We start from the raw sequence: 16079 nt of genomic DNA, 5'->3' as shown, positions 1-16079 counted from the left end.
TTTTTTCAATTCAGCAACATGATCGAGCTCCGTGGAAGAAAGGCAACAGTACTGAACAAAGTGCTCAAGATGGCTTGCTCAGCTGAAAATAATTAGTGAAAGGACTAATTATTGAAATGCAAGTTACTGTATTTTCATCGGTTGACTTGAAAAACAACATCCTCAGCCAGGCGACAGATTTAGGTGCATCTGTAGAGACAACTATTCTTCTGATTTACATAAAACTTGCAATAATGAATTATTCTTGATGTGAAGTTATATTTTTTAAAATTGTAATGAACATGATGAATGAGGTTATTCATAATTGTCTATGATCTATTTATTTGCATGTTGATGGAAGAATAATGTTTCAGTAAAGACTTTAGTAATAAAGTTAACATGATTAAGGTCAATGTTTGAGAAAGTGGTTCACAGATAAACACTTTAAATTTGTAACACATTGGTTGTTTGTTGTATAGATACTGGGAATTGACAGAAGTAGGACTTTTTCTTTCTTTTAACATTTTGTAATTTCATACAAATCATTCCACTTTATCATGCAGGACAGTTACCTATAGTAAGGAAGGTCAAGTTTCTCTGACTCTGAGAGACATGTTTTGTAATTTAAACTAAAGTGTTCCTTTAAACTATTTAAAGTATTAAACTAAAAAGTTTTGACTCCAGAAAGAAATACATTCATATGACATGAAAAGGGAAATGGTTTTAGCACAGTCTTGTTTATAGTCGGCTGAAATGTTCATGCAGAGCTTTGTAACATTGAATTGTTATATTTATAAATGTCTTGTGAACTCAATAAAATAATTACGTTTCTGAAGTGATGTTCTTCATCTGATACATGTATCTTTATCTGGTCAAAGACTGAAGGATGGAAGAAGTAATACTTATTGTCAAGATATGAATTAAACTGGCTTGCATATTAAAGGTGCTCATGTGAGTTATATTTTATAAAGTTTTATTCCAAATATTTATAAATTGATACCGCAATACCAGTGAAAATTTGTAATTTAGCTTAATAAGCATGGTCAGCGGCAGGATAAAATAATGATGTGGCAAAACTTCACATGGTAAGCCGGGAAAGGCTTAAAACTTACCTTGGAACCGAAGTGATTATGTTGTATGGAAGTTTTAGTCTTTAGATGCGGGCAAGTTGATTATGTAAAAATCAAGTGTGTGGGCATGAAATATTGTGATATTTCCTAGGCTATTTCGTGAGGATATGAATACATGGATTTTCACTTACTCAGATAAAATGAATGCTTTATGTTTTTTCACTGGGATTTAATTTTGTTGATTAAAGCAGACACAGCCAGGAAGTAAAAAATAAAATTGTCCCCCAATAGTAATACTAGATATCTACCGGCAACATGTCAAGCCCACCAGCTGTCTAAAGGACTAACATTTTTGATAATATTAAAAGAACTGATTGCAGCAAACATTTCTGCCAAGTTATTTAAGAACATCTCCATCCATGTCTTAGTTACAGACCAGACAAGAGAAACTACATCAACTTTCGACCATTGACCCCCAAGTGTGACCTTGAATTGCACCCAACACTATGTCTCATTGAGACAAACATTTATGCCAAATAAAAAAAAGATTGCTTTATGCATGGCAAAGTTACAGCCTGGAGAAGCTCTAAAATGACCTTTGACTCCCAAGTGCAATCTTGACCTTTGAGATAGGGACTCCCAGAGGTTTGCGTACAACACTCCGTCTCATAGAGGTGAACATTTACACCAAAGAAAAACAAGCAGATTCGATGAATTGGTATCCCCCGCCGAAAGGGCTTGTGGTGAGGAATGGCAAAAAAATATATCCGGCAAAAAGTTAAGGATGTTACTAAGAAGCAAATAATTTCGTTAGTCAAAATCATTTTAACAGAAAATGAAGTTTTTTTTCAGTGGGGGGTGGGGGGCGGGGTGACCAGGTGAGGGTACAAAATTTCACATGTTGATTATAAATATTGATGGAAAATTAAAAATGATGGGGAAAAAATGGGTTAGGGATTGGGATGCATGATCGTGTTGGTAGGCAAGACTGAGTGGAGAGTCGGGGAACGGTACAACTTTGCTTGCTGACAAATATTCATGGAAGGTTTGAAAAGAAATAATAATAAAAAAGGAATGGTTTTTTTTGGGGGGGTGGGGAACCAAGGCAAGGTGGTGACCAGGTGTGGGTACAAAACTTCACTTGTTTATAATAAATTTTCATGGAAAAGAATGAAAGAAGTTTAATGAAATTCTACCAATTGGTTGGTTTGTTATGTACAAATCTATAGATGTTTAAACAATTAAAGGGCAATAACTCTAAGGAAAATTGACCAATTGAAAAGAAAAATGACAGGCATCATCGAAGTATGCTGGTTCATATTTATTTAAAGTTTCATGAAATTCTACCAGCTTATTACTGAGAAATGGCTGCAGACATGGATTTTTCATTAAATCAAGGGCAATAACTCTAAGGGAAATTGACCAATCCCAAAAAAAAACTTGACGGGCATCATCGCAGTATGTTGGTGCATGTTTATTTCTAGTTTTATGAAATTCTGTTTGATAGTTACTGAGAAATGGATGCGGACAGACATATTCGGGCATTTTTCATTAAATCAAGGGCAATAACTCCAAGGGAAATTGACCAATCCAAAAAAAAACTTGACGGACATCATCGCAGTATGTTGGTTCATGTTTATTTCAAGTTTCATGAAATTCTACCAGCTAGTTACTGAGAAATGGCTGCGGACGGACGCACGGACAACAATGCCATTTCAATACACCGCTCCCGATTTCATCGGCGGGGTATAAAAAGATTGCTCTATACTTACCAAAGTTATAGCCTTTACAAGCTCTAAAATGACCTTTGACCCCTAACTGTGACCCTGACCTTTGAGATAGTAACCTGGGGTTTGCACATGACAATTTCCGTCTCATTGAGATAAACATTCATGCCAAATATAAAAAGATTCAATGCATGTCAAAGTTATGGGTCAGACAAGATCTTACATGACCTTTGACCTCCAACTGTGATCTTGACCTTTGAGATAGGAACCTGGGGTTTGCACATGACACTGTCTCATTAAGGTTAACATTCATGCCAAATATAAACAAAATTGCTCCATGCCTGTCAAAGTTATGGTACGGACAAACAAATATGGACGCACAGACGGACACACGCACATGCACTGAACAGCCATTTAGATGACTATGTCTTCGCTTCCACAAGTGAGCTAGACAAAAATGAAGTCACAGAACGTCTCAAGCGATGTACAAATGAGCTGGTTGGAACACTACTAAGGTCACAGTTCTGCCTATTATGGTAGTGGTAGACTAGTGCATTATTTTCCAGAAAACACGCACTAGTACAATTTAATTCAGCATTATAATCAAGCGAAAATACTATGGCTGTGTATGAACACATTTCAAAATGAGGAACCTTATTTGGTAGTAAAATCGGTAAAAAGTAATTAACGTTCACTTGATTTTTTGTTTGGGAACGATTTTCTTTGAATGAATTAGAATTGATATTTGCTTTTCATTGTATTTTTTAGCCCACCATATTAAAATCACTCTGCGTCCGTGGTCCGTCCGTCCGTCCTTCCGTTAACAATTTCTCGTTATCTCATCTCCTCAGAAACTACTGGGGGGATTTTGACCAAACTTTGTCAGAATGATGTATTGGTACCCTAGTTGTGTCCCCCTGAAAATCAGACTGGTTCAACAATCTATGAGTGAGTTATGGCCCTTTGTTTATTTCAATATTTTACATAGATTTATATAGGGAAAAACTTTGAAAACCTTCTTATCCAAAACCGCAGAGCCTAGGGCTTTGATATTTGGTTTGAAGCATCATCTAGCGGTCCTCTACCAAGATGATTCAAATTATTTCTCTGGGGTCAAATATGGCCCCGCCCTGGGGTTCACATAGTTTATAATGACTTATATAGGGAAAAACATTGAATAACCCCTTGTCCAAAACCACAGGGCCTAGGGCTTTGATATTTTGTATGTGACATCATCTAGTGGTCTTCAACTAAGAGTATTCATATTATACTCCTAGGGTCAAATGTGGCTCCGCCCTGGGGGTCATATGGTTTACATAGACTTACATAAGGAAAAACTTTGAAAATCTTGTCCAAACCACAAAGCCTAAGGCTTTGATACTTGTAATGTAGCATCATCTAGTGGTTCTCTACCAAGTTTGTTCAAATTATCGCCCTAGGGTCAAAAATGGCCCCGCCCCGGGGGTCACATGGTTCATATAGACTCATATAGGGAAAAGCTTTTAAAATGTTCTTGTCAATAACTAAAACATTCAAATTTGGACCACTTGTATATTTTTGAGTGGCAAGATGAACCTTGACATGAGTTGACCTTGATTTTGACCTAGTGACCTACTTTCATATTTCTGTAGCTACAGCCTTCAAATTTGGACCACATGCATAGTTTTGTGCACTGGAAAAAACTTTGACCTTGATTTTGACATAGTGACCTACTTTCACATTTTTGAAGGTACAGGCGTCAAATTTGGACCATATGCATAGTTCCGTGTTTCAAAATGAAATTTGACATTGATTTTGCCCTAGTGACCTACTTTCACATTTCTCAAGCTACAGCCTTCAAATTTGGACCACATGCATAGTTTTGTGTGCCGAAAAAAACTTTGACCTTCACATTGACCTAGTGACCTACTTTCACATTTTTAAGGTACAGGCTTCAAATTCGGACCACATGCATAGTTTTGTATTCCGAAATAAAATTTGACCATGATTTTGACCTAGTGACCTACTTTTACATTTCTCAAGCTACAGCCTTCAAATTTGGACTTCATGCATAGTTTTGTGTACCGAAATGAACTTTGACCATTACATTGACCTAGTGACCTACTTTCAAATTTTTAAGGTACAGGCTTCAAATTTGGACCACATGCATAGTTTTGTATTCTGAAATAAAATTTGACCTTGATTTTGACCTAGTGACCTACTTTTACATTTCTCAAGCTACAGCCACTTGCATAGTTTTGTGTACCGAAATGAACTTCGACCTTTACATTGACCTAGTGACCTACTTTCACATTTTTAAGGTACAGGCTTCAGATTTGGACCACATGCATAGTTTTGTATTCTGAAATAAAATTTGACCTTGATTTTGACCTAGTGACCTACTTTTACATTTCTCAAGCTATAGCCTTCAAATTTGGACTTCATGCATAGTTTTGTGTACCGAAATGAACTTTGACCTTTACATTGACCTAGTGACCTACTTTCACATTTTTGAAGGTACAGGCTTCAAATTTGGACCACATGCATAGTTTTGTATTCCGAAATAGAATTTGACCTCGATTTTGACTTAGTGACCTACTTTTACATTTCTCAAGCTACAGCCTTCAAATTTGGACCACTTGCATAGTTTTGTGTACTGAAATGAACTTTGATCTTAAGATTGACCTAGTGACCTACTTTCACATTTCTGTAGCTACAGGCTTCAAATTTAGACAACATGCATAGGATTGTGTACTGAAACAAACTTTGACCTTGACATTGACCTAGTGACCTACTTTCACATTTCTCAAGCTACAGCTTTTGAATTTGGACCACAGGCACAGTGTTGTGTACGGAAATGAAATTTGACCTTAAGGTAGTCAGTAAGTCTTGAAATTTGGAACACTCAAAAATGGCACATTGGTGGGCGCCAAGATCACTCTGTGATCTCTTGTTGGACTTTGTTGCATTATAAAGAAACATAAGGATTTACATTTTGTATGCCTGTTTGAAAGGTTCAGTGTTTTCACCCTTTAGCTTTTGAAATGTTTAGGCTAGGTTTATTGGCCATTTAAGACATTATGCATCCATAATTATGGGCTTCATAACTTCTGTAACTTTAATTGGATCTTTAAGTTAATCAAAGTGATACAGAATGTTAAGTTCTATGTTAAGTCAGTGGTCAGTATGACAAGTCATATGATACTTTACAAAGTTAAGAAGTTTCCTGAAGATAAAGCAGTAACTGTTGTCTCTAGAGTTTCTTAGACTTTACCTAGTGACCTTGTTTTGACCCTAGATAGTCTATTTCCAAACTTTACTTAAACTAAATTCAAACATTCTGTCCTGGTTATACAAGATTTATGTAGAAAATTTGTCCTCTAATGACCTAGTTTTAGACATTGGATGAACCAGTTACAAAATGATCCTATACATATCTATTTTTCATGAATTTCAGATAGAAAGGGTGGCCTCATGAGTGTTAAGAAGGGTTTTCAATGATTATGCCTACTGGCCTGGTTCTTGACCCTTGAAACCCTTTAATCTTTCAACAGATTTTATTTTATAAAAACAAACATTCTGACACTTTCATAAAGATCAGGTGAAAGAAATTAATGTGGTCCTTGAAGTGCAAACAATATTTTTCTAAGATTTTTAGTGACCTAGATTTTGACTCCAGATGACCCTGGGATTTAAACTTCTCTATTAGCTTGTTTACCAATCCATATATTTGACCAGTAAAAATTTATTGTACATGTACATGTTGTGTATGTTGTTTCAAAATAAATATTGTTTAAACTAAGCTTATCTAAAATTTTATTGAGTCAAAGATTCTTACGAATTTTCATTAAGATTGGGTCCCCACTGTTAATGCCATCTGGCACAGGGCAATCACAACTATGGCTTACTTTTAGCACATCAGGTGAGCCGATATAGTCTCGATTCTTTTTTTAGCTCACCTGAGCAGGAAGTGCTCAAAGGTGAGCTTTTGTGATCGCCTTGTCCGTTGTCAACAATTTGACTGTTAACACTCTTAGAGGTCACAATTTTGGCCCAATCTTGATGAAACTTGGTCAGAATGTTACCCTCAATAAAATCTTGGACGAGATTGATATTGGGTCATCTGGGTCAAAAACTAGGTCACCAGGTCAAATTGAAGGAAAAGCTTGTTAACACTCTAGAGGTCACAATTTGGGCCCAATCTTAATTAAACTTGGGCAGAGTGTTACCCTCAATAAAGTCTTGGACGAGTTTGATATTGGGTCATTAGGGTTAAATACTAGGTCACCAGGTCAAATCAAAGGAAAAGCTTGTTAACACTGTAGAGGCCAGATTTATGACTGTATCTTCATGAAACATGGTCAGAATGTTAATCTTGATGATCTCAAGATCCAGTTTGAATCTGGATCATATAGGATCAAAAACTAGGTCACCAGGTCAAATCAAAGGAAAAGCTAGTTTACACTGTAGGCCACATTTATGACCATATCTTAATGAAACTTGGTCAGAATGTTATTCTTGATGATCTATAGGTCATAATCAGGTGGGATCAAAAACAAGGTCACTAGGTCAAATCAAAGGAAAAGCTTGTTAACACTAGATGCCACATTTATGACTGTATCTTCATGAAACTTAGTCAGAATTTAAATCTTGGTGATGTTTAGGTAAAGTTTGAATCTGCGTCATGTTGGGTCAAAAACTAGGTCACTGGGTCAAAACAAAGGAAAAGCTATTTAACACTTTAGAGGCCACATTTATGACCATATCTAAATGAAACTTGGTCAGAATGTTAATCTTGATGATCTTTAGGTCAACAGGTCAGGTGAGCGATACAGGGCCTTCATGGCCCTCTTGTTTTTCATTCTATCATAAATGAAATTTAATAAAAAACAAAACATATTTTCAAATTTAAATGTTTAATGACCTGCTTACAACATAAACAAATTGATCATAATAATAGAAATAATAATGTAAATGCAAATCATTTGAGCCTGACAAAACAAACATCTATTGCAATCAAGTTCATACATGTACAAAAGAAACTTATATAGCAGCTCATCTCAAGATTTATGTTTAAAAATTGTTAATCTGAAAGCAAATCATTTATGGATCATCAAACAATGTAAATTTGGTACTTTTGATTTCAGGTACAAGTAAATTCCTGAACCTATAAAACACAGATTGCTCAAAACTGCATGGGGATGAGCAAACTGCTTGAGATAACCAGCGTTTGGAACAATATTCAAACATAGCAAACCATGGTCTGCACTGTCCACTATTCAGCCAGTAAATTTTCAGTGAACACCCCTTTGAATAATAAGCGGTACTGCCCAAATTGAATGATGGATCAGTCTATTTTAGAAATATAACAGGGTAAAGATTAAACATGCTAACAACATAATATTGAAATTTGAAGTGGAATTTGTGCAGTGGAATTTGTGCAAACATTAGCATCTCTGAATTACCAAAATTCTTTCCTGTAGGTGAAAAATGATAAGAAATGTAATAAATACCACACACAAATCACATTTATGCAAAAGCAAGTGCCACAAATATCTCACATCTCAATCATCTATGATAATAGTCGTCTTCACATCTAACATAATACAGTCATTTTCACTTCTGACACGAACATTTATTTTCACATCTAACAGTCATTTTCACTTCTATCATAAAAACAGTCATTTTCACTTCTAGCAAAAATACAGTTATTTTCACTTCTTGCATAGTCACTTTCACTTCTAGCATAAATAATTATATTACTCTGGCATAAATAGTCATTTTCACTGTTAGCATAAAATCATTTGCAATCCACAAAGCACTTTTAAACAATTGATTTTATATCCCGTGTAGACTAACACCAGTCCAGGGTTTCTATACAGTGTAAGTGCATTGTGTTGGGAATGTAATTGCATACACTACTGTCAAGAGTTAAATGACAAAGTTAAACAACTGAATGATTTCTTCGGCCATACTACTTTTTCCTCTAAGCATTACTGTCTTTCCCATACAGGCAACTCATATATCTAAATTAAAGAAGTAGCTAGCTCATGTAAATACTGCAAAATTAAAAGATCTATAACTCTCTTACACAGTAATATCTAAACCAATACACTACATGTGTTTCTTCCAAGAACTAACTTGCAAACATTTTCATGGCAATTATTCAGTACAATTACAGTTCCTGTAGATATGGCAGGCTTTAACAGTAATGCATAGTGATGTGCTGATTAATTATGTTTAACAAATCGTGGATAGTCCGTGACGTAGCTGACGGAACTTCATCAATTACAAATTATAATGTCTTAATAATGCCCCCAAAACAAGATAAACTTTGTTAAGAAATGTTATGTAGGCAAACTGGCCATTGTTGACTATTTACATGCATGTAAAATGATTTCTTATTTGATGTATTTGTGAAATTTGGCTTGTGTTCATAATTACCAAGGTACTTGCCAATTAATCATCAATCAGGCAAATTTTGTACTTTGTTAATCAACAACTAGGCTATTTTATACTGCTTTACAACTGGGATATTCTTGTACTGATTAATCAACATGAAAAATTTGACTGATTCCAAACAGAAGTATTAAGAAGCGTCTAAGGCATAGCAGCTGGTAGCTTATAAAAATCTTTGGTACAAAAATGAACAATTTATAAATCTTGATACTATGGACAAACAATAGGCTGTGTATTTACTACTGGAATGTATGGGGCACGCTTGTAAATCTAGCTGAAATATTTCTCTCCCTCTTGTAAACCATACTGCAGAAACATTTCTGTCACCCATAGATAAAACCCTGTAATTTTTCATTTCTAATGAAACATTTCTGTGTACTTTGAAATTAGATACAATCACAAGGCTAAAATTTTGTTATATCTAACACATAAATTGTAACCTATGGAGTTATTTATGATAATTATAACACTTTCGTGAGGATTTATTTTTGCCAATAAAGCAAGATAAATATATTGTAATAAATACATAGTAAAAAATTATAATTTTACAGTTACTAAGTCATATAACTTTTAACAGTTTTTCTAGTAAATGTAGAACATTACTGCTTGCACACACACCCAATTTATTTAGGGTTTCAAAATAAATCCCATTCTCTTTTATAAAACTTACAGTAACCTTTACACAGTTATTGAACACAATGATATATAATGCAACACGAGGGGGTCACTCTGCCACTCAAAATTTGAGCCATTTCCTAAAACTTCACTAATGTGGCTCAAACTGTTTTCAAGCTGATTTTTAACCCTTATCATGTGAACACAACTGATTCTGCCTTTGCGACCAGTGTAGATCATGACCAGCCTGCACATCCATGCAGTCTGATCATGATCTGCACTGTTTGCCATTCAGTCAGTATCTTTTTGCCCCTTTTAACAGTTAATGGTACATTCCAAATTGAAAGACGGACAAGTTCATTATAGAAATTTATCAGGGTAAGGGTTAACACAAATTATGATATTTTCTTTCGTAAAACCCTAATTACCACACTTTTAAACTGAAAGTGGCTCAAGCCAGCGAGACCAATGAACACATCTAGAATAAGTTTTCTGATAGTTGCAGAACTGCTCAAAATCTCAAGGATTTTAGTCACTCCACCTGTAGAATTGCTGTCTTGTTCATAATTAGAAAATATTGTCTTCTACGTAAATACAATCTATCATTTCCACTGACGATTTAAAGCTTTTCTTGATGCTAACTTCTGTGTTATAAATGATGCAACTAACATTGATAAAACAACACTGGCTATTAACCAATGTTCAAAATCCTCCTTCAATACGTCAAACATTTTAGACGGCTGTATTCTTGTGTGGAACATATCTGAAAGACAAAAAGAAAACTGTGTGGATTAACTCTTCTAAGAATGTTATGATTGCAGTAGCATTTTTAAATTCTAAAATCCATCCAAACTGTTTTTATAGCTCTGACGTCTTATAAATTTAGGCTACACTTTCTACTCAACTCCAGGACTTTAAAACATGAAATGAACTGCAAGTCATTTTCTAGACAGCAGTTTCACTGAGTTGATGCTTTCACAACATAGCTTCAAATCCAATCAATAGTACTGGAGTAATCCAGACATACTTTATTCAAAATGTTGAGGGGCCATAACTCTGCCAAATAAACCTAGCAGAATATGCCAATAACATGCACAACTAGGCCTAGGCTTCATAACAATCACACCTGTGCAGCCACTGAAATCTAGCCATTGGATTTGGAGACGGAGCATAGACAAGCTAAATGTAGATGTACAGATGGCTAAGGCAAAAACTATGTTTATGACAAAAATTCGTTTTTAAGTTAACCTAACATGGATGAAAGCTGACAATTTTAAAATTCCTTGAAATAAATAAAAGTAGCTCTCACAAGTAATACTTGAACTAGAATGTGTCTGTAGGACACAGGGTGTGCCCCCACTGCTACATTTGTCACAAATAAGGGGCAATAATTCAAATGTTTGCAGTCTTAATGGGGTATAGCCTCAACAAACATTTTATATAAAGGATTCATTATTCTAGGCCATATACCTTTTGAGCTATGAGCATTATAAACAAAAAATCCACTATTTTGGCTATTTCAAGGGCTGTAACTCTGTAATTAGCATAAAATCTCAAGAAGAATGCCAAGTGTGCAAGGTCACATCACGATAAAGACTCGTGCAAGGTTTCATGAATTTACATCAAATACTTCTTGAGCTAGGCACGTCATTAGGTGAAAATGTGCATTTTTGACTATTTCAGGGGCCATAACTTTGAAAATAGGGGGTGGAGCCAGACAAAAAATAGGAGGTGTGCAAGTTTATATCATGATAAAGACTCATGCATGTTTTCATCAATTTATATCAAATACTTTTTGAGCTAGGCGCATCACAAGGTGAAAATGTGCATTTTTGACTATTTCAGGGGCCATAACTCTGGAAATAGGGGGAAGAGCCAGCAGGAAAAATAGGAGGTGCTCAAGTTCATATCATGGTAAAGACTCATGCAAGGTTTCATCAATTTATATGTAATACTTTTTGAGCTAGGCAAGTCACAAGGTGAAAATGTGCATTTTTGACTATTTCAGGGGATATAACTCTGGAAATAGGGGGCGGAGCCAGACGAAAAATAGTATGTGTGTAAGTTCATATCATGATAAAGACTCATGCAAGGTTTCATCAATTTATATGAAATACTTTTTGAGCTAGGCACGTCACAAGGTGAAAATGTGCATTTTTGACTATTTCAGGAGCCATAGCTCTGGACATAGGGGGCGGAGCCAGACAAAAAGTAGGAGGTGCGCAAGTTCATATCATGATTAAGACTCATGCAAGGTTTTTTCAATTTATATGAAATACTTTTTGAGCTAGGCGCATCACAAGGTGAAAATGTGCATTTTTGACTATTTCAGGGGCCATAACTCTGGAAATAGGGGGCAGAGCCAGACGAAAAATAAGAGATGCGCAAGTTCATATCATGATAAAGACTCATGCAAGGTTTCATCAATTTATGTCAAATATATTTTGAGCTAGGCGTGTCACAAACCTTTTTCGGACGCACGGACGGACGCATGGACAACACCAAATCTATATGCCGCCACCACTCATAGTGGGGGCACAAAAATCTCACCTAATCCATAACACAATATGAGGGATGTAGACTCTAGACCAGTCGGTGATGTATGGATACCACGTACATGGTACAAGGTCTGGTTATAGTTGATCATGCCCTCTGTATGTACTGGTAACTCCGGAATATACGGAAATGTTCCTTCCTCTCTGGAATGTAATTTCAGAACTTAATTTGTAAATTTCCATCCATTAATCTTAAGAGAAAATAAATATTTCAGACTGACTGACATAAAGAAGGGTAGTAAGATTTCTATTCCTGTTGATTCCAAGGTTTTAAAACTGAGTTTACAGGATAGTCTTAAAACACAATCTTGCCACAGATGAATTCAAAGAAAGTGTACAAAAACAGTCAATCAAACGCTAAAGTTTTGACACTGACCTATAAACAAGAGCTATCCGTTAGACAGACAATGCCCATTTATCCGAGGTGTTGTCCAAGAAGCAGGAATATTACCCTAACTGTTAAAATATCTATAGAGTTTTCAATCCAGGATCTGCATTAACTTTAACCAGGATTTTCTAAGTCCAAAAGGGGGTTTAATTTGGCCAAAGTACATGTCATAGTTACGGGAATTGATGCTATCACCTAGTTTTATAACCCCCAAGACACAAGTGAAGATTCAAATCAGTATCTGCATTGGTTTTGGAGATAGTAACTTGCATGCAAAACTTTAACCAGGATTTGCCCAAAATACATGTCAGGGTTATGGGATTTGACCCAGTGAGGTTGGTTATTGACCTAAAAAAGGAAAAAGTAAGTTTCAAAGCTATATGCCTTCGAATAAAAGCTATATGTACTTGCATGCAAAATGTTAGCTGGGACTAATCTTTGAATAGTTAAGCTAAAAAAATTTAAGATTTTCTTTAAGATTTTCTGCAGGACTTTCAGCTTGCAGTTTCCACTAGTCTAATATGATATTCCAACACATCTTTAAGAGTAAAACATTACGTTATATCAAATGCAGGAATGAAATACGTCCGTGCAGGCTGATCATGGTCTGCACTGTTCACTTTTCAGTCAGTAAATTTTCAGTGAATGCCCCTTCAAATAATAAATGGTACTGCCCAAATTGAATGACAGACCAGTCCATTTTAACAAGAGGGTCACTGACCCTAAAGCGCTCACCTGTGTACAAGGCTTCAAGTGTGTTTGTATAACGTAATGGTACAAGTACAGAGTTAGGTTTCTTCTATGTTAGCCTATATTATATACATGTCACAAACATTTTTGAACCTAGGGCAATAATTTGAACAATTATGGTAGACAGTACAACTCTGATATCACACGCCAAATATCAAGGCTCTAGCTATTATTGATTCAGAGAAGAAGATTTTCAAAGTTTCTTATATAAAAGCCTATAGTAAATACATGTCACACACAGGGGCGTGGCCATTTTTTGACCTGAGAGCAATAATTTGGACAAGTATGGTAGAGAGTCAAACCCTTATATCACATGCCAAATATCAAAGCTCTAGGGAAAAAGATTTTAAGATGTTCAATGAACCGGAACCATTTGAACAACTTTGAAAGAGGGCTACCAAGAGATCATTTGTGTAAAGTTTCATCAAAATCCATTCAGTGGTTTTGGAGGAGATGTCTTTTAAACACAACTGTTGACGACGGACGGACGCACGACAGACGACAGACACAGTGTGATCACAATAGCTCACCATGAGCACTGCTCAGGTGAGCTAAAAATTTAGCAGGGTAAAGGTTAAGATTTCAAACTTACTGAGTTTCTTGTGTAGGTGTTAAAGGTCTTCTTGGATCCAGGAATGCTTTTGGTAATGTAAATACCCCACCATTTTTCAAAGCAACTGGATAAAAAGAGAAGTTCTAAGCGAAACAGTTTTTCACAAATGTAGTCAAAATTGCAAATATTCTAAAATCTAAAATGGCTGAAATTTACAATGGAAAATACCCTACCAAAACATTTTTCCTATGATAAATTCCTTCCTAATTCAGACATTTTAGAAATGTTATACATTCTTACTACTACCCCTGAGGTTCTTTAGAAAGAAGTTTAATATCAATGGTATTTTCTTACATTTATAGAGAAATCGAGTTAAAATCTTGTACCAGAATATGCGAATCAAACAGTAATTTTAAAAAAGTTTAAAATAATATACCTAGAATATCTTTGGTAGTAATACCCTTCTCTGTTATAGTTGTAGTCATTGTATACATAGGAAGAGGGAAGATAAAACTCTGTCGCATCACCAGAGGTTGCTGTGGGGCCGTGAACGAGGAGAACACGGTAGCGTTACTCTGATTTTTGCCCTCATACATTTCTAACACGGCCATCTCATGACGTCGTTGTTTGGTATTGAAGTAACCATACTGAAGTAAGACAAATTTATTCATTAATTCAAATAGTAAATTGCTTATTTCTAGAAGTAAAATGGAGCATTTGAAAGCATTTGTGGTATGGAATTCTAAAATGAAATGCAAATTTGCAACCCATTAGTACTAGATTTTCAGGACAAATATCCATTTCTACACTATATGCAAACATTTATAGATGACAATTAACTGTTGACACTCACAAATAGATAACCAAGTATCTAAAAGGAGACAACTAGACTATTTCTATATATGAAGAAGTCTGACAGTTTAAACAGCCAGCCTTACCCTGGTATGTATAATATTCGCAAAGGTTTAATTTTCATTATTTTTCTGCAACAGAGTGTGTCACAGAAATTCAAAACTGCATGAATTTTAACTAGCATTATCTTCCATAATACATCCTGTTACAAGGTGGGAATTCTTGTGAATATGAATATGGCTGTTATCAAATAATGGAATAAAGTGGTCCAAAAATATCCATATCTACCAGATCTTGTCTTATTCAGACTTCAGAAACAGTGACTCTTCCAATTCAAAGACAACATTTGCTTGGATGGAATTTAGTGGAATCTTGTAAAAAGAAAATATTGAGGGGTGAATGCGAAAGAGGTCTAAGAACATATAGAAAAGCACTTAGATTTCTTTCGCATTTCAACCCTCCATACTGATACTTACTACAACCCAATTCTCTGAATGTATAATATGCAGTGGTCCTTGAGCTTTTCTGTGGTTACCATGGAAAATCATGTGGCCCGTTATCACGTCAAGAACATATACATTGATCACTGGGTAGCCTACAAAATATATACAAGAGGGTCATGATGACCCTATATCACTCACCTATTAAACTTGGCCTAGGAATCATCAAGATAAACATTCTGACCGATAAACATTCTGACCAAGTTTCATGAAGATAGGGTCATAAATGTGGCCTCTAGGGTGTTAACAAGCTTTTCCTTTGATTTGACCTGGTGACCTAGTTTTTTACCCCACATGACCCAGTTTCAAACTTGGCCTAGAGATCATCAAGATAAACATTCTGTGCAAGTTTGTATCAAATCAAAGCATAAATGAAACCTTTATATGGCTGAAAGGGCCAAAATAGAAAATTTTGCCCCTTTCAGGGGCAGTAACTCTAGAACCCATGAAGGAAACTAACCGGTTTTCAAAAGGAACTAAGATCTTATTGTGACTTAAGTTGTGTGTAAGTGTAGTTAAAATCGAATGTAAAATGTCACTTCTATCGTGTTCACAAGGTAAAAATTAACAAATTTTGGCTCTTTCAGGGGTCAATCAGGGGCGTAACTCCAGAACCTATGATTGGATCTGACGGATTCATCATCGAATCCAA

General features: G+C 35.5%; 1 protein-coding gene across 1 annotated transcript in view; it reads right to left on the bottom strand.

Annotated features, from left to right (window-relative positions):
• Positions 1-8186: 8186 nt before the first annotated feature.
• The window catches only part of LOC123527547 (ER membrane protein complex subunit 1-like), a 44296-nt gene continuing 36403 nt past the window's right edge, over positions 8187-16079 (bottom strand). Inside the window, exons 18-22 of the mRNA XM_053523542.1 lie at positions 15404-15522; positions 14512-14722; positions 14115-14199; positions 12380-12528; positions 8187-10592 (exon numbers count right to left, since the gene is read on the bottom strand). Coding sequence (XP_053379517.1) covers positions 10432-10592; positions 12380-12528; positions 14115-14199; positions 14512-14722; positions 15404-15522 — 725 coding nt within the window. The 3' untranslated portion in view covers positions 8187-10431. The remainder of the gene's footprint in view (positions 10593-12379; positions 12529-14114; positions 14200-14511; positions 14723-15403; positions 15523-16079) is intronic.

Source organism: Mercenaria mercenaria, chromosome 14 (assembly GCF_021730395.1).
Source record: "Mercenaria mercenaria strain notata chromosome 14, MADL_Memer_1, whole genome shotgun sequence".
Lineage (NCBI taxonomy): Eukaryota > Metazoa > Mollusca > Bivalvia > Venerida > Veneridae > Mercenaria > Mercenaria mercenaria.
Note: the sequence above shows the minus strand (reverse complement) of the source record. Positions and strands in the feature narration are given on the sequence as shown.